The sequence below is a fragment of the Sylvia atricapilla genome, chromosome 7, assembly GCF_009819655.1.
Source record: "Sylvia atricapilla isolate bSylAtr1 chromosome 7, bSylAtr1.pri, whole genome shotgun sequence".
In the NCBI taxonomy this organism is placed as follows: Eukaryota; Metazoa; Chordata; class Aves; order Passeriformes; family Sylviidae; genus Sylvia; species Sylvia atricapilla.
The window spans coordinates 29,506,133-29,525,144 of NC_089146.1; the positions used below are offsets into that span (position 1 = coordinate 29,506,133).

Sequence of the window (19,012 nt, forward strand, 5' to 3'; positions counted from 1 at the left end):
ATAATACAGACAATTCTGCAGTTGTATAATACAGTATAATACAGACAATTCTCCACTTTCCCACCCCGCTTTCCCATTTTGTATTGCCCTGGGCTTTTTACAGCTTGTCTACACTGATCACTTTCTGAAATAAACTTTTCTTAGGGGCTTTAAGTATGCCTGGAAAGAAGTATGGCTCCTAGTAATGTAGTGTATTGATGCAATTTCCATGCAGAATTTTCCGTTTTAGTACAGAAGATTTGTGCTTTTCAGCACAAATATACCACTCTGTAAAATGAACAATCAATTCACTATGGATCAAATCAATTTTGTCTGAAGTCCAGCTTGCTGAAGAGAAAGTAGAAGACAGCTGCAAGATGATATGCTGAGATATCTCCTTTCCTAGAAAATACACCCAGAGCATTACAGGTTTTCCATGAGGCTCTGCAGTTCACTCACTCAACCCATGCACACTTTTGCCCAGACCTGTGCACTGAATTAAATCCTCGAGCAGCTAATGAGACTTGTTTTGGACATTGTCTTTGCAGACAGTAATGGTGTTCAAGGCTTCCTTTTCCTTGAAAATATCAAATGTATGGTTTACTGTCAAGTATGAGATTTAGCAACTTATCTGCAAAAATTCAAGGTCATAACTAAAAAAAACTAAAAGTCAGAAGATTTTGGTCATGAGGTAATTTCATATTTTATTTGAAAACTGTGGGCTGTAAATTAATTACCAATTATTTACAGCACTGAGGTTTTCTGGTCGTTCATACCACAACAAAATGAACAGGTGCAAGGCTGAGGTTTGTCACTGGAGTAATTACTGTGTTTGGGGTGGTGGCCACAGTGAGAGTCTTTGACAGAGGTGGCATTACTGGTGGTTCTCTTCTCTTTGCATATGAAGTTGCTGACCTCACTTAACAAAAGTAAATGTAGCTGGAACAGGGAAGTCCTCATTAACATTAACAGGATAAGCAGGACAAGGCCATGGACTTTGTAAAATTACTTTTATCCCAGAATAAGGGTTTTATTAACTGCTTTCTGCTTCAATGTCTCCAGATGTTTTCGAACTTTCTCTCTGAGCCCGTTGTTCTGGAGTTGAAAATGACCATCTGGACCATTGTGTGGGTCTCTGCAAGAAATTTAAACATCATTTGTATTTACAATAATCAGGGAAACTACTTAGGAATGTCTTCAAAAATCCAAAGAAAGAAGCACTTGTGATTTCTTGTTTTAAAACAGAGGGTACTCCATTGCTTATGCAGAACTGGAAAAGTAGTGAAACTGTGGAAAGAACACTTAAATCTTGGCTTGGCCAGTTAGGAAAGTTAGCCATCTGACAGGTAAACATGAACCGAGTGAGTATTACATTTTATCCATGTAGGAACATGTGCTGTGATTGCCAGAACAAGAGCAGCCACATGAAAACCTGATTTGCCTTAAGGACAAAAATGCTGAAACTCCTGTAGAGGAGCAATATGTTCTCTGTCATCTATTGAAACTCCACTCCCTCAATAGCAACAAAGAATCTTTCAGTGACAACATAAAGGATTGAGACTTCACTGTTTGCTAAGAAATTTTTGCATCCCTCTTTACAAACACAAAATAATAGGGAAGATTTCAACAAGTAAATATCAATACCCAGAGTTGTCTGATATTGAAAATTATTTTAATTTTTTTTTTCTGAAAAGATCTAAGATTTAAGAAAGAAAGAAACTTGAGGGTATAAAATGACTCACCCTGGAAAAGCACCATCCAGCTTTCTATCACTGTGGAGGAAAAAGGTCACTCTTTAGTTACACAAGCTGTCCCAAATCCCCATACTCTGACAACCAGTGTCATAAAATGTAAAAACTCGTACTGAGTGCAACACATCTACATTTTTACAGTAAGTTGTTTTCAATCAGTGCTGTAGTAATCACTAGACAGCAATCAGTGTTTTGTCAGAGACCTCACAATACACAGCACTGTTTTAAATGCTTGTGTCAGTTTTAAATGTTTTAAATGTCAGTTTAATGGCTGACAGCTGAATGCAATTTCAACGCAAACCAAATTATTCCTCTCTAGAAGTAAGCGTACATTCAAATCTCTTGATAGCTCTGAAAGTTTCAGGTTATCTTGCACATCCTGGGATCTAAGCCACATCATGACCACTTTAAAGAGGGGACAAGTGTTGGGCAGAAATGAATTCAGTTGCTTCAAGGTTAGAACTCAGCACTTTCACCTGTATTGCTCTGCAGTCACTTGTCACCCCCACTGCCTGCTGTGACGTGTGTTGGGGGAGTGGGAAGCTTGGGCAGAGCAAACATGAAACACTCCTAAGAAAAGCCAGAGAAAAAAGCACCACGCCAGGGGGAAATTCTGAGGGCCCTTTTCTCTGCCAGATTAATAAATATCTAACCAAAAGGGGCAATGAAAAGCAAAAGTCACTGGTCCAAGAATGTCGAACATCTCTAAGAAAGCAAGCAAACTGCCTCAAGTGCTAGATCATACTGATACAACCATTGTCAGAGAGACCCAGGTCAATGCATCATGTTCACAGCTGCTTTCTGAAGTCAAATCCAGAGATTGAATTTGCAGTGCAAATTTGCTCAGAGTACTAGATCTGCATCCCACTTGTGATGGAACCCCTAGAGCATCTCAGTATAACTTTCTGTGCATTTCTGAAAGGGATGCTTGACTTCAGATTCCGTTCCTCTCTCCTAATTTCAAAATATACCTACCTTTCTATTTTTGCTAATTCTTCTTCATCTTCTTCTGAGAATGTCTCCCCAATTTGTGGAAATTCAGCTTTCACCATCTCTGGAGTAAGAATCCTGTTGAACTCAGCTTCATCTGTCTCACTAAAAATTAGTAAAGTGATGAACAATTTGCCTTTGTCTTTTTGAAAGTATTTTTTAGCCAACAAGAAAAAAAAGTATGTTTTATGCAACAGAGACTTTGTGCTTTTGCCTTTGAGGATCTCTTGGGACAGATTTTGAGACATCCACACAAGTGGTTTAGACATAGTAAATAACACCATATACAGAATAGAGGAGAAACTTACTGGTCAATTATGTTCTCTTTGTCTCTCTCAGGTAAGTCATGTAGTACTGGTGGTACATCTCTTGGAAGCATATCTAAACTGTAAGGATCCCTGTGATGGAAATGACATTACTTTAGTATATTAATACTAACGATATTTTCACATTTTGAAGCTTCACAGCAGTTGCAGTTACAACAAAGATAATGTACTTGTAGATATTGATGGAAAATCTGGCTGCACCAGAAACTGCTGTGATATGTGTGAGCCTGAGAGATGTTGGCTACCACTGGGTGCAAATGTCCATAAGTTAAAGGTTTTACAGACAGAGTTTATGCCTCCTGGGGTCTTCTAGGGCTGAGTCAACAAGCTTTCAGGATAGATGTTATCAAAAGCCCAGGATTCTCCTTCATGGGCTAGGCATTTCTTCTAATGATATTAGTCTTAAGTCACTCTTCTAGGGGTTCAGCAGGAGTTTTTTTCTGTTGGTTTTCTGAGCAGCAATTAATTCCATCTGTAGGCCCACTTTCATTTGTGGGACTAGTGATTGATTAATACAGTTATAGGCAGCAGAAACTAGTGCAGGATAGAGGCATTGGATACTCAAATACTTTCTTACCTAAGTGTTGTATTGGTCAATGTGGGAATGTTAGAAAAAGTGGAATAATCCAGTGGTGAGAATTTTCTCCATTCCATTACTCCACGAATCACTTCCTGAAATGACAAGTGATACAACAATCAGACCTCTAATACATAATGCTGTGGGGAGAGAGGCTTGCAGGACACAGCATCTTGGCTGAGAACTGAACTTGGGGAGCTGAATATTTCAAAGATCCTTCCATCACTGTAAGGATGTGAAAATACAACAGTGAACACATGGGAAGAGCAAAGAAACACGCATAAATAAGAGACTTGAATAATGCCTAACTAAAACTAGTTATTCTGACCCATGTACTGACTATTTAGGTGCGTAAAAAATTTAGATTTGAAAACATCTTCTATCTAGAATTGCTCCACCTTCCATTTTGATTCCTTAGAGCAACTTCTCAAGAAGAACATACCCAAGACAGGTACTCATACGATAAACCCAAAAGGCCATACCTTGTGATCCAGAAATTTCTTTTGTGTGACAGGAATACTGGATCCTTTGGGACATCCCTTGGTAACAGTATATTTTGGATGAGGACAAAGATGATATTCAATATCTGATTCACAATAGGCCAAAGGACGTAAAAATGGAACTAATCCCGGGATGGGGTTCTAGAAAAACGATGAAGAGATTATTTTAATAAATTGTTCTGAGTACCACATCAAGTCAAATTAACGAAAATTCAGTTCTTACAACTACTGCAGTGTCCCCAGACTCACAGCTTTGTCCCACTATGACTGTTCTGTTCAGTATGAGCCTTCATTTTCTGTCTCTTCCCCTCATCCTATGATTTTATCTGATTTATTCGTGATGCCTACTGTCTAAAATACAGCAATTTAGCTGTTGTCTCCAAGAAGAAAAATTTATTGCCTAAGTACTCTGAAATCCATTGCTGATTCTCGGAATAGTTCAGAATCCAAGAAGGGAAAATGGACTTGCCATGGTGGAAGCCAGTAAACATTTTGCCATCCATTTCCCTGCACTAGCATCTGTTTCTGGATAAAGCCCAGAGCTGGGTAGTGTGGGATCAAGCTGTGCCTGGCTCTTAAACTGATATGACAGAGGGATGAAAGAGATGCACAGAGGATCTCATCAGCACGTCCACTGGAGTCCTGGCTGTGTGCAAGGAGGACAAATTTACATCATAGATGTTATGCCAAGGTCAGCAGACCAGCACAGTGAGCTCTGGCCCCCTGCAGCTAGGGAGGGCTGGGAGCCAGAGCCACCCAAGGCAGGCACAGTGCCATGCTGGCTGGGAGATCTGCCTGTGCCCATGTCTCTGCATGCTCAGACGCACCTCGGGGACCTCCAGGCTGTGCTGCACTGCAGGAAATACCTCCTGCAGTGGTGCCAAGTAGCACAATCTACATGACTACAGTAACAGAAAACCCTCCTGTACAAGTGGCAGCGGTTTTTTTGAATCTCTGTGCCTAATGACTTGGAAATGTGGTTTGGGATGCTGTGAGAACTCTTAGAAACTGTAAGGCAGCACGATGAGCAGAGTTTGACTTCACTTTTCTCAGTTTACCCAAGGATTAGTCAGATCTGTAGTCACCCAGCTGAACAGCAGGAAAAGACTGCACCTATCCTACCTATCTGGGCAAGAATGTGAGGTTACAGATGGACTGAGATGCCAAGATAATGGCTTTTACTCTAATATCCCAATAGGGAAACAAATGGAGAAGAATAGAGGGGTTTCATGGTGTTCCCAGAAATCCTGTGATCACTGATTGTTTGTGGAGGGTCAGACTGGAAGAGTCTCCAGCTTTCACTGCAATTTTGTTTTATCATCCCTCCCCTAAACTGATCAAAACCCACCCTAAACTGAGATGTTGCCCCTCTCAGTGGGATGACCTCTGTGACTCCTATCTATCAGAGCTTGCACCATGATCACTCTCACTCTGGATAGTTCCATAACCCATCTGAGTAACAAAACTGTCCACAAATTCCACATCAGGCTTCTGATGAAACAAGTACACTTCTGCTCTTTCTTAGGTTCTTTATGGGCACCAACTCCTACTTACAAAAATGCGAAGTGGGTTGCTCTCTCTCGGGTGGAGTAAAGCTTGGGGAGGCACCAGGTTTAACAGGCTGATATCCCCTTCTGCTCCTCCTTTGGCAAAATCTGTCCTCTGAGAGAGCTTGCCCTCAGGAGAAGGAACTACTTGAACCAATTCATCCTTGAAAAACACAGACACCAAAGATTTTCAGAGTGCAGTAAATCTTATGAATGTAAAAATGTTGAGGCAAAATTAATCAAGTGATTGTGGAAATGTAGGTTTGGGAGTGACTTTGTTACCTGGGCTCCCTGCCTCAGTGGTCGGGAAAGTTTTACAGGTTTGTAACTTGTAGCTGCATAGTGTGTACAAAATGGCTGATACTTCATAATGTTGCAATGCTGAGGAACCTAAGTGCAAAGAAAAAAGATGTGCTGTAGGAAATGACAATAATCACTTTCAGTTAACTCATAAATGGAGATGTGGCCACATCACATCTCCATGGTAAAAGACACTTGGAACACTCTTCCAGAACACAGCGTATAACCAAAAACTTTGAGAAGCCATATTTCACCAGGACTTTGATCTTTGAGATACAATAATTTCAGCTGAGGTGATTCATTTCTGGCTGGAGAGAGGGAACTATTGCTGACTGTAAGCTGGTTATTTATGGAAACTGGTGAAATTTGGTTTTAATAAAAGCATGCTAATCATACAGACACATTAAGATAGAGGCCACTGAATCAGGCTGGAAACATTAAACTGGACAGATAAGAGAAACATGAGGGAGCTGCACTGACTCACCTTCAAGTCGTAAAAAGGAAGAATGTGTTCGACTTTCACATCTATAGATTCAATAGGAACTAGGCCAAGAGCATCAGGTGCCTGAAACAGAACAGTATTTAAAACCAGTAATATGATGGGTATTTTGCTTTGTATTGGCAGCAATCCATGAGCATAGCTAATTTAAAACATATGGAAATAATTATGCAAATATTTATTTTATATAGTTTGATGTTTCTGCTGCTCTTTTTTGGACTCCAGCATTGCAGGTGTTTTTTCTTTTCTTCTGAAAAATGGATGTTACCTAACTGTGAACATTATTGTATTGCTCACTATTTTAGGATACAATTAAGAGGATGAAAAGATTTTTTACTGTTTTCAGAAGAATCCTTAGTAAATCTGAAGTCCTGAATTAATTTGTCAGAACCCCAGAACACCAGGCACATCGTGAAATTTTAATAAAAAGACTACCAGCCCTGGGGCCAATATCTTCAACAAAATTCTATCTAAAGTGCTGACTAACATTTGAGTTACTGTACCTACCAAATAACTGTGTAGTTCAGGAGAACTGTAAAAGGGGAATTCAAAAGGCAATATACGATCTTCAGATATCCTGGAAGAAAAGTCTCTGTGCTCTTCACTCTTCTCTGCTTTGCTGAAACTCCTGCTTTCTGCCATGAGTGGAAACCGAGTATTAAGACTTTGTAATATATCTTAATACACTGATTCAGAAATAGAATCAAGCCACAAAATGTATTTAACATTTTCCTAAACCAGGATGTCTAGTAATTTTAATATAAGAAGCAAGTTAATACTTCCTAAAGACTTTAAATGTCACATTTACAAGATATGAGCACAATAGCTTGAATAGCAGACAGATTTATTTTCCCCTTTCCTAAAAAGACATTACAGCCTATTCCTTCTAGTATGGTTCTCAGCAAGGCTGAGACAAGTCACTGGTCTCTCTTACACTAAATGTCATTACACCTTCTATTTGCAGCATTCCTGCATCTCCTGCATCTTGGGCATTAAAAGTGCCTATCTGCAGAAGCAGGAAAAGGCCTGGTGTGGAACTGTGTGTCTCAGGAGCTGTCAAATTGTTAGTGTCTACAAGGGAGTGGGAAATAAGAGACTCAAATTCTTCTCTGTCTCCCATTTACCCAACTGTGACTCCCATCCAAAAGGATGGGAAAATCCTTTAAAGGCCATCCAATCCAAATCACTCTGTCTTCTACCTCATCACACTTCTATTTTTTTCTGGAAGACTCCTTGTTAACGACTCTGTCTTTATGTTTATATGTAATGCACCTGACACACTGCAGCACAATGTGAATTATCATAGCCCATGGCCAAAATATCAACTTGTTCTTTTTATCCTTACCAGATACAGATCCTTCCTCCAGACCTCTGGCCTCCCTGGTCAGTCCACGGAACAGGAGCAATAAACGATTTAGACGAATCTGAACCAAAATCTAAGAGAATGATTTTTAAATTTAAGTCAAACACTTACAGCCACAGAAATACTGTATGTGTTTCACCTGTATTTATTCTCCAGAGGTCACTCAGATATCTCTATTTGAGAATTTTTAATATAGTTTTCTGTTCAGGAGAAAATGGGAAGAAAAGATGTAGAATGGATCTCAACTCTACAATGACATTACACAATAAATATAGTTTAAATTTTTACTTTAGTCTTACAGGTTAATCAGACTTTTTCTGGCTAGGTCCTAACTCTTCAGCTGTGTTTACTGGCATATACAGATTAAACAGAGAGTGAACAGTCAGTTAACCAGGGCCATATGAATATTTCTGGCTCTGAGAATGAGCAGAGTAAACAGCAATCTGCACTGTGTTTTGCCCATACTCTACAGGGTAAAATTGAAGAATCCTAGGTTTTAATACCAGATGGGGCCATTTGGTCACCTTTTTATTTGTACAATACAGAAAAGAGCATTTAATTTCAATACCTCAATTTTATGAATACATTCAAGAATATCCAAACTGGACACTAGAAGAGCAGGACATTTCCATCTTGCTTACTACGTTAAGATTTACTGGGGAAAGAGCAGTGGTGATGCAAGATAATATTTAAACCAAACAAAATAAGTGATTTTACTGATTGGTCTTTAGTTTACAAGCCTGTGCCTCCTTTATTTGAATTTTTACCTGTGGTTTCCCATGTTCCCATCATGCACCATTGCAAAGATCCTCCATCATCAGTAACCTCAGAGGAGTTGGAAGGTGCTGGTCTCTCTCTGTACTTTCCCTCTCCAGATTAAGTGTCTCCTTACAGAGTAAGTGCTCCAAGCACTGAACATCTTGAGGCTCTACACTGAACTCACTCCAGCTTATTAAAGTCTTTCTTGTAGCAGGGGCTCAAAATTGGGTGCAGCATTCTATATGCATTTTCCAATCTTCTTTGTTGTACAGAAGTATTTTTTTACTTTTTTAAATAAAATCTGAATTTACCTGCATTTGTTTAGCATAAATTGCAATATGAAAGATGAGTTGAATACAAAACTTACTCCAGATCATTATTTCCTGGTGAGGTAGGGGCATATTTATCAAACTACCAAATCCCTAGCTAGCTGTGAACACTCCTTATGTGCTGGTTGCATGTTCTTTTAGTGCTGTTTCCCAGGTGTCATGCCCTCACACTGTATTCTGGTTGTTCACTTTACCTTGTATGCTGCTTGTTGGAATTTCCTGAACATCCTCTTTCTGCTGTCCCAAGGGTCATTGTGGAGCAAGTCAAATGTGGGATGGACACTTGGTTGCTGCACGGTGTATTTTTTAAAAAGGAAACAGAAAAGAAAAAGGACAACACTTTTTACAACTAGACAAGGGAGAAATTTTCTCCATCCCAAGTTATTCTTTGGCCTGAATCCTAAATACTGAAATTAGGTCCAGTGAAAATATTTGCAGCATTGGCATTTAACCAGAAGCCTTCACTGTAGGGCTTAATGGGAGGTAATCACCAAGTACTTGCAGATGTAGCATGGGGAATGCAGAGATAATGTGGCATGGTCTACATCCACACAAAGGACCAATACAGACTATGACTTCAGTGCACTCCATGGGCAGTTGGACAGCAGAGAGAATGGACAGGGGCTCTACCAAACACACACTTTATCTCGCACAGACATGAAGTTGAAATAGCTGTAAGGACTCAAACCAGGTGCCCAGCAAAACCAGTATCCTTTCTCCAATAATGGCACATACCCAAAGAAGAGTGAAAGACATCAAAGAGAAGGGCAAAAAAAAAAGAAATCTAAGCATCAGAAAGGTTCCTGTCCATCTGACCTGCAGGTAAAGGTTGGAAGTCTTTTGATATGCTTAACATTACAATGAAGCATGAGAAACCTTCTCCTGAGAGATCTTTGAGAGAAACAAACAAAATAAATCTCTGGTTAGGCCTGCAGATTTCCACTTGACTCTCAAATTAGATCAGAACATCAGAAGATGAGTTGTGCATGTAGCATGGTGCTTGCCCTATCTAAAATGGAACATAAGGCACTGACAGAGAAATAGGAATACCAGAAGGAAAAGTATTCAGTGTCAAATGGCTATGGCTATTTGTTAGCTTGGAAGGTGATAATTTAGCATGCATATAGCAGCCTATAAAAACATATGAACAAACCTGGTCAACATGACGGGTAACACGTCTGAAGGAAACTTCTATTTCATCCCTCTGAAACTCCTGTTCTAGTACAGGATCTCCTCTTTGGACCTAATTTGAAGAAAAATCACATTAGCACAAAGCATCCAGTGAACTCTCTCCTCCATTACAATTAGGGAAACTCACAATGGAATACTCTGGAGGTGTTTAACAAAACACAGACTTCATTCCCTTTTAGGGTGTGATTATTGCAACACTTAAGCAAGTCAAACAAAGTAAAAAAAAATATTTTCAGGTCTGAGTTTCAATTAAATCTCTGTCCTAATGAAACATGGTTTACTTTGCAGAGCCAAATCAGCAGGTTAGGAAAGAGGTGCTTCTAAGCAAAGGCAATGTGAATCATTTAAGACAGCAGCTCCTCAGAGGTACAATACAGAGTGTTGTATGAGCCCTTGGGGCTGACAGGATTATGCTGGAATGTGGCACTCTGATGAGATTGGCTGTCTGGGTACAAATCTGCTCATTTGGGGAAATATTGTCACATTCCTGGTAATACCTTACCCTTCTCTCTGTCTACCTTCAAGATAAAACTACCCCTGAAATAGTGATGCACAGGCACAATAAAGATATGACTGCAGTAACAAGCACAACTAGCACAGGTTTACACTGCTTAATGAAGAAAAACTGAACATGTAGAGAGCTTGATACAATTCACTAGTGCACTGCAGAGTCTGAAGGTATAAATTTGATTTTAGATTTACAGAAAAAACATCAAATACTAACCTTGTATTGCTCTTCTTCCCTTTGTCGGCTTTCAATAATCTCTTTTTTAAACTCCACAGTGATTGGATCACTTCCCCTATGAACTTGCCTGCATTTACAGTGAAGACAAGAAAAATGTTTTACTTAATGCACAGTTTGTTTTATTCAAAGAATAACAGATTTACTCTCCTCTTTCTAAGGTGCCCTAGGTGCCCGTGACATTCAGTGTATGAGCTGATCTGTGGATTTCAAATGAAACTATGATGTGCTTACAGATCCAACTGTGTTCTGCTCCGTACCATTTGATGTACAATAGAATCATGAAATCATTAAGGTTAGAAAACTCTTTGAAAAATCATTGAGTCCAACCATTAACCTAACACTGCCTCCAACACTCCAGTAAACTATGTCCACATCTATCAGCACTACATCCACATGTTTTTTGAACACTTCCAAGTGTAATTCTGCTCTTACTCCATTATTCATTTTAGCCTCGATTTACTGACAGCCATAACAAAATCTTCCCTTGCCCTTAAGGGCACAAGATGAGATGCCTGAGAACAAGGTCAGGGAAACCAGGTTTCTTTTTGAATAAGACAATCAAGGTCCTCACTGGGTATTACTATGGATTACTATTGAGTCTGCTCTTAGCAGGAGAGAAAAAAATAAATAAAACAACAGTAATTTAGGCTTAAAACAAACATATCAGGATGTGAAATGGCAGCATTCTGCACTAGTGAATATTGTACACATCATTCACAGTGGTCTTGGTTAAACAAATCCCAGTCTTGTTAACTAATATGATTAACTGACACTTACCACTTTAGATGATTTGCTTTCTCTTCCTGAACATTTTGTTTGACTTTTAGTTGAAATAAAGCATCCTTCATCTGTCTGGTTTTTTTTCCTTCTTTGCCTTGGGACAGAGCTGCAGGAATATCAGAAAGCCATACCACACCTCAGTTTAGATTGGATTTGTAATTGTGAAAATCATCCATTAAGATAAATGTACTCATTAATACATAAAACTAAGGTGAGAGTTCTCAGAGAAACAACAGTCACATCACCTCAGCAATTCTGAAGCCAAGCTCCTCATCAGAGCTACAAATAATGCTAAGACCAAGTTTATGCTGCTTAATTACTTTACCTTCTTTTATGTCCTTTAACTTCAATTTGCCTGGTTCCTGAATCAAAACAGTAGCTACAGCATACGGATTTGACAAGTCTGTGGGGAATCTGAGGTTCTGGTATTCAATTTCCTATGAGATATAAATTAATAGGAAGAAACAGAAACATGGAAGATTTCCAGCCCAGAAAAGTACTTGTAGTGATTATCTTTTCACACCTTTAGTTTTTGAATAGGCTTCAACTGTAGTTGGCTGAACCGATCTCTTCTCCACAACACGGGTTTTCCACATACAGCTTTTTTCTCTGGATGACTTTGTTGTTCATCAAAATATTCTTTTCTAGATGTCAGAAGGACACATATTACTTTCATAAGTACTCTCTCAATAGCATATAAGTTCAATGTTTTCACAAAAAAATTAAGTACAGCCCAAAAGGTTCATAACCCCCTGCATCTTGCAAGGCCTCAACAATAAGAATGAGTGGGGATGATAGAAGCTGAGGATATTCAACATTTCTATAAGGATATGTAACTTCTCATTATATTTATTTTGTTTGTTTCATTTCATACAGATTAAGGATGTTCAAAACAAACAGCGTAAACAAGCAAGTACATGTATCAACAGTAGAATTACATCAGTGCATTTTAAGTCTCCAAAGAAACCAATGCTTAAAATGATCATAGCAAAATAGCATGAAATCCTGTTACATTAATATCTTTTAGAACTGGGCAAAAACACTCAAAGATCAGTGATCCACACATACATCAGAGCCACATGTGGTATTGATGTTCCTGTGAATACACACACATAGGGTTTTGAGTGAAACTCTGAAATCCGTAACTGCATTGCCATTTGTGCTGTTCCATACTCAAATGGGGAATACTTCACAGTTATTTCGACCTTCCCATTGCCTGGAATGATTCCTGTGATTAGAGGAGGAAAACAGTAAGAGTTCATATAACATGAGCCCGCTTCAGCGTGCTAGAATTGATTCTGGGCTACTTTTCTTTAAACAACTTAATTGTTTGAGTGGATGGCAGTAGGCATGGAAAATCTTTCAGGTCTCAAAGTGTCTTTCAAAAACTATGTCTGCTGCCAGATAATAGAAGATATTTTGCAATAACAGAGATTTGGCAGTAGGGCTATAATATTTCATACTGCTGTGAAAATGACTGCCTGTTTATATGTAGAAATACTTCACTTACATCTGCTAGTCTTAAGCCTTTGACACTTTCTGCTTTCATGGGCAAAGCATTTATAAACATATTTCTCTGTGCTCAGAGACTCATCTGGATTTGATGCATTACCTGTCTCTGCTTGACTTTATTTTTTTACTACCTATTTCACTATTTTCTCAACCAATTTCACCCCCATTCATATCCCTAAACATTCAGGGCCCTTCCCAACCTAAGTGACTCTATGACACCGTGATTACTCTGAGCACAATGGCTTTGAGTAGGAGCTGAAACTTAGTGCTTTTCAGATGGCCTTTAGCCATAGTTCCATTCTACCAAAATTTCTGACTTAAGTTTTACTGGGACGACCCTTTTTTCAGGAATATTCTTCTGGGAAGATAAAGGCTGCACGGACCTTTTGGAACATCTTGTATTTTGTCAGAGCTGGCATTTTGTCATAGCTGGGCATTGTCTAAAGAAACTTACAGCCAAGATGGCTATTAGATGGCTATTGGCCATGAGGTAGCAAATGACTGGCAGCATTTATCTGCAAAAGCTTTGCCTGAGGCAAAGGGGTTTTTTTGTTTGTTTGTTTGTTTGTTTGTTTTTGTTTTTTTTTTTTTTAACAGCACTGAATACACTGTCAGAAGTAGCTACGCTTAATAAATACAGTTTTAACATTTAGAATTGTAAAGAAGTCAGTCTACCAAATGTTGGCTGGACAGTGAAGGCTCTGTGAGGCTCAATAATATCAATGTGGAATTCAAAATCTATGGGACAGCTGCACTGCAATGGGATAACATACTCCTTACTGAAAAGAGATAAAGAAAAAATTAAATTAATCAAAATACAGTTGTTCATCAATTACAAGCTGTGAAATTGTATTATACACACCATGCACTAAATTACCTGCATTCAGAGGGGTGGGTTACTTATTAATGTGAAAATCATAATTTGCCACAGTTCCAAAATAGCAAAATATTTCAGGTCTTTCAACCCCCCAGGAAATAACAGCTAAATCTTGATTTGAATGCTGGACATTACTTTCTCTTACGCATACAGAATTTGATTATGGAAAAATTAAAAAAAACATTACTTTTTGGAAGTTATTTATGACCATCCTCAAATTCTTACAGACTGTAATGTCTGGCAAGCACAAACAATGCAAACTGGAGCAACAATGAGTACAGAACCAGAAATCAGCTTTTTCCCATGCCCCTCTTTGTGAAAGACTATGAGAAAAGAAAGTGTTGAAAACTCCAATACATCATTATGACTGAACTTTACCCACTGTAGAAATAATGATGTTTGGGCCTAATTTTCAGAATAGCCCTTTATGCCTCATGCAGGTTGTATGAGGATTATTAGCACACATCTTTTCAACTTGTCTTGCCTTTGCATGCAAGTGTTTTGACAGACCAAACTGAAACACAAAAACATCCGTGCACCACTATTCATCACCCTGCAAATCAAGATCCATTTACACAGGCTTATTTCTGGGTTTTATCAATTATCTGACTGAAATCCTATCCTGCTGATTTACAAAGAAAGCATGTTACACACAGTGTTCCTCTGGAAAGCACATTTTGAAATGCTTAAAGAAATAAGCAATAATAGCCAAGTTCTTTTTTCTCTGCCTTACTATGGCCTGCTCACAAAGAAGATGCAATGGCAGACTGGCCAGGCAGCTGGTTTTAGGGTATAGTGCAGCTTGAACAGCAACCAAAGTGCCTTAAAAACCACCAAATATGCCACCTGTTGCCTGATGGACCTTCTGTACCTAAGGAGAATGGTAGGTGGTAAAATAGAGATTTTATCCTACATTTATGGAAGTAAAAGTCAGTTTTTCCATTGATTTCATAGGCTATGGATTGAGCCCAAATTCTCTCAGGTTCTGTAAAGTACCAGCTATATCAGAAAGCTTTCATTTTTAGAAACTTTTCAACAGTTCAATGATGAAAAATACTAGTAAAAATTAAGGTTTGAAACCACAGGTTTTATCTTCAGCAATTCTTCCAAATTTCCTCAGGAGTATCTTTGAGCATCCTTGCTGTGTTGAAAAAAAAAAACTTAACATCATTTAAAATCGTATTTTGTTCTCTAATATCTTCTCTGTATTCAGAGAATATGAAAATTCTGTATACTCCAGTACTAAAATGGAGCAAATAACAAGATCACTTCATGCCTAAAGGCCCCTCAGAATGTCAGGAGTTATGTTCAGTCCTGTGAGAAATTCACAATGCTATGATTCACTAAAATTTAACGGACTTAAGGGGATTAGAAAGACAAACAAACAAAAAGACACAAATGTTGTTCTGTCATTTGTACCATAGTTTTTTGTATGTTTCTTGTATGTGTCTTGCTTTTTCATATTTCTGTGCTTCAGTAAAATTCATGAGTTACTTTCAACTCATAGCCTAAGACAAAACCACCTGCGAAGAGTTTCATGTCCCAGAATTCACTCAAATTTTCACAATAACACAAGTCACCATAATTACAACTAATATAGCAAATATACTGCACAACTAGGCCCTAATAAATAGAATCTGCCTTCTCCTTTTCCCCTTCCCAGTTCCTATTAACAACTATTACTGACTACTTCATGAGAACAGTCAGTGCTACATCCAGGCAGTAGACAAAGTTAGATGTTTAGCTCATTAAATACTTTTAAATATAAGAAGAAAAAAACCCCAGCCCCATCTTTATATATGTTTAGCTTGCACAGGATTTACTTCACAAAGAATGTACACCTGAAACAGTTCATATACAGAATTATTTTGCAGTCCAGATGGTGGCTGAGTTTCTTAAGGCTTTCAAGACATTATGCTGTATGAAAAAAGGAAAATGGGATTTTTCAGGATTTGGTCATGTCTTCCAAAATGTAGGCAAATGTGTGTGCTTCACTCACCTCTGACCAATTGATACATCAGACAGATTAATAAATGATGGAAATTCTACAACATTCATAGCAGGGTAAGCATGCATGGGAACAACTAAGGTATCATCTCCCTGCAAACAAACAAGTACAAATATTTATATCTTACAATTAGTAAATCATAGAATCATATAATGTTAAGGGTTGGAAAGAACCTTAAAGATCATCCAGTCCCAGCACCCCCTGCCCTGGGCAGGGACACTGCCAATGGACTGGGCTGGCCAAGGCCTTGAACACTGCCAGGGTTGGGGCATCCACAGCCCTCCTGGGCAACTGCTCCAGGGTCTCACCACCCTCACAGCAAAGAATTTCTTCCTAATATCTAACTTACATTTCCTGACTTTCAGTTTGTACCCATTACTCCTTGTTCTATCACTACAGTTCCTGATGAAGAGTCCCTCTCCAGCTTTCTTGTAACTCCTTTCATGTACTGGAAGGTACTGGAGGCTGCTATGAGGGGTCCATGCAACCTCCTCTTCCCCAGGATGAAGAGCCCCAACCTTCTCAGTATGTTGTGGAAGTAAAAAGTTTCTCTAGTAGCTGGCCAGTAGGTGGGCATAAAATACCTTCAAGATTATCACTGTGTTGTACCTCAGAACATTAATATTCTACCAGCTTTCATTATCCTGTCTTTCCATAATTTAATCAACTCTTTAGAGCTCCTCCAAGCTGCTCAGCTAAGACACATAACTGCATCAGTGTGGCACAAAGACTGATCTACTGGCAAAAAATAGCAGAATACATTATATAACCTTACTTACAGCTCTGGGATGTTTGCAGAGAAAAAAATTTAATGCTTTAAGTTAAATACTCCAATCAAGACTCACTGGGCATAAATCTATGTGTCTCCAGAAAATTAACTATACCTCTATCATTATCAACATGCTCTAATACTTGTTTCATTCCATTACAACTCTAACTCTGTTTTGCAATGAATCCTCACCTCACAGTGAATTCGGATGCAGTCATAGTAATACCTCCACTCATCAGGGCAAAAATCAACAGTAACCACAAGGGACAAACCAGGGACAAGCCGGTGCTAGAAAATAGCAAACAAGACCCAAAACAAGATAGAAGCCATGTAAAAGCTGCTCATATGGCACAAATCCTGTGCTGCTTGCAAAGAGCAGTGTGAAGACTTTCTGACACTTACTGTTTTGTTGTATTTGATCTGAAAATACGCTGTCTGAGGTGGTATTATGTGAAGGTTTACTGCACTGGTAGAAATATTTATCAGCTTCTGTAGAACAAAGGAACACAAAAACCATTAAGCATTTTACAATATAAGAGGTCAATTAAGAATGTCAACTGTATTTTTTGTAAAATCTTCCCTAGCAAAGAAATAATAATTTTTACTTTAGCAGAAATAATTCTAAATATGCTCTGAATTTAAAAGAAAATCATGTAAAACTTACATCCTGCATTTTTATTCTTTGGAAACAAGTCACAGTTTTTAAGCAAGGAATAACAGTTAGTCTTGCTTGAAAAATACTACTATTGAATCAAATTCTAATGCTGTTTTGCTTATAGGCAAAAGAAACAAATACTTTATTTGGAACAAACAATTTATTGATCACTTTTAAGGACATCTGAAACAACAGGAATTATGTAATACTTCATGGTTCTGCTTCGGTGTACAACCAATAAACTTTTGGATAGTGATAGTTCAGCCTGCAAAGCCTCCTGCATTTGTTTACTTTCATTATATTCAGAGAACCAAGCCCAACATAACTACCAGGCTCTGTCTCAATACACTTAAAACATGAATAACAAAGGCAGACAAAGAAAAAGTAGAAAGTAGAAAAGGAAATACCCAAACCATTCATAAGGAAAGGCAATCAAACCTATGCATAGAATCTCCTTTCTCAGAATAAACCACTCTTGGCAAAAGACCAGAGGTGCTTTCCAAACTTTCCCACCAGTGAACATATTTGCAGACACAGTGACAGTCCAAGGACATTTTGAAAACAAGCCTCTTGTGGAGTTTAAGCCCAAACCCTTCATTCATGATGTGCAAGTCACATATCATAAGCCCTATGTGATGCTCACAGCCTGGTACTCGTCTCTTTTGTTACTCCAGGACCACTGAATTTAAGTGCTGCTTTTTAGAGCACTTCTGGGCAAAGGTCTCATGACCACAAGAAATCAACTCAGATTCTGCTGTCCTTCTATGAGCCCCAAGGGGATCCCTGCTCCAAAACTTACCAGCATCTGTTTGTGATGTTTTCCAACTTCATACCCTCCATAGTGTAACACAGCAGGCTCAGCCTGTACAACCCTGCTCCTCTGACGTTCTGAATAAATCTCTATAGATCACAAAACAGGGAAAAAAAGAGACCAGAAACACACATGATGAGTGGTACTTACATTGATGCAATCTAGTTATGCTATACTGATTTATTATCAAGAAAAAAAAAACCAACAAGATATATTCTTTCTCCTTTTAAGTAGCTATGAATTTGAAATGGAAAGTTAGGGCATCACCCACTACCCATCAGTTCATCTCTTGGCATCATGGCTTTAACAAGCCACCCCAAAACTTTAGGGTCAGCCAGGATCAGCACAGCCACTATTTCTTTGCTGACTATCCCTCCCAAGATTTGGGCTCTCAAGAAGTTGCAATTTAACCAATAGAATGGGGGTTGAAAAAAAAAAAAATAGCCAAGTGTATCCTAGAATTGCCACAAGGTTGGGAACAGTCAGAGAGCAGGAACTTACTTGATTCCAGCAGGTGATTTGGGACAGCATGTCTTTTATTAGGTTCCTCCACGAGGCTGCTCAGGACACTGGGTACTTTCCTGAAGGACCCCCGAGTGACTGTGATTTCTGGGGAGGATGACTGAACCAAGTCCATGTTAGGACAGAAACAGGCTCTCAATGGCACTAAAATTCCTTAATGCCTGGGACCAAACAAAAACAACATAATGATCAAAATATCTTCTCTTACACTGGTAATATCTG

At 38.7% G+C, this 19,012-nt stretch overlaps 2 protein-coding genes across 2 annotated transcripts in view; one reads left to right on the top strand and one right to left on the bottom strand.

Annotated features, from left to right (window-relative positions):
- The window catches only part of CEP70 (centrosomal protein 70), a 77,957-nt gene extending 59,194 nt beyond the window's left edge, over nucleotides 1–18,763 (top strand). The window contains exon 9 of the mRNA XM_066323112.1: nucleotides 18,751–18,763. The gene's annotated coding sequence lies outside the window, so the exon portion shown is untranslated. The remainder of the gene's footprint in view (nucleotides 1–18,750) is intronic.
- Nucleotides 737–19,012, bottom strand: CFAP221 (cilia and flagella associated protein 221). Its single transcript, XM_066323118.1, has 24 exons — nucleotides 18,770–19,012; nucleotides 18,257–18,357; nucleotides 17,205–17,291; nucleotides 16,995–17,090; nucleotides 16,025–16,125; nucleotides 13,824–13,927; nucleotides 12,705–12,864; nucleotides 12,160–12,280; nucleotides 11,962–12,073; nucleotides 11,634–11,742; nucleotides 10,836–10,923; nucleotides 10,074–10,163; nucleotides 9,115–9,210; nucleotides 7,815–7,905; nucleotides 6,977–7,104; nucleotides 6,455–6,535; nucleotides 5,953–6,060; nucleotides 5,678–5,833; nucleotides 4,106–4,264; nucleotides 3,624–3,718; nucleotides 3,029–3,118; nucleotides 2,706–2,825; nucleotides 1,722–1,751; nucleotides 737–1,114 (listed from the first exon to the last, which is right to left on the bottom strand). Exons 1-24 carry the CDS (start codon nucleotides 18,903–18,905, stop codon nucleotides 991–993), a joined length of 2,583 nt encoding a protein of 860 aa, XP_066179215.1. The 5' UTR covers nucleotides 18,906–19,012; the 3' UTR covers nucleotides 737–990.

Excerpts from the sequence above, each read along its gene's own strand:
- CFAP221 (XM_066323118.1), bottom strand. The coding sequence starts at position 18,905 with ATGGACTTGGTTCAGTCATCCTCCCCAGAAATCACAGTCACTCGGGGG. Across the intron at positions 9,211-10,073 it reads TTACCCGTCATGTTGACCAG|CAACCAAGTGTCCATCCCAC; the intron begins GTTTGTTCATAT and ends TACACCGTGCAG. Across the intron at positions 6,536-6,976 it reads CTGAACTACACAGTTATTTG|GCACCTGATGCTCTTGGCCT; the intron begins GTAGGTACAGTA and ends GTTCTGTTTCAG.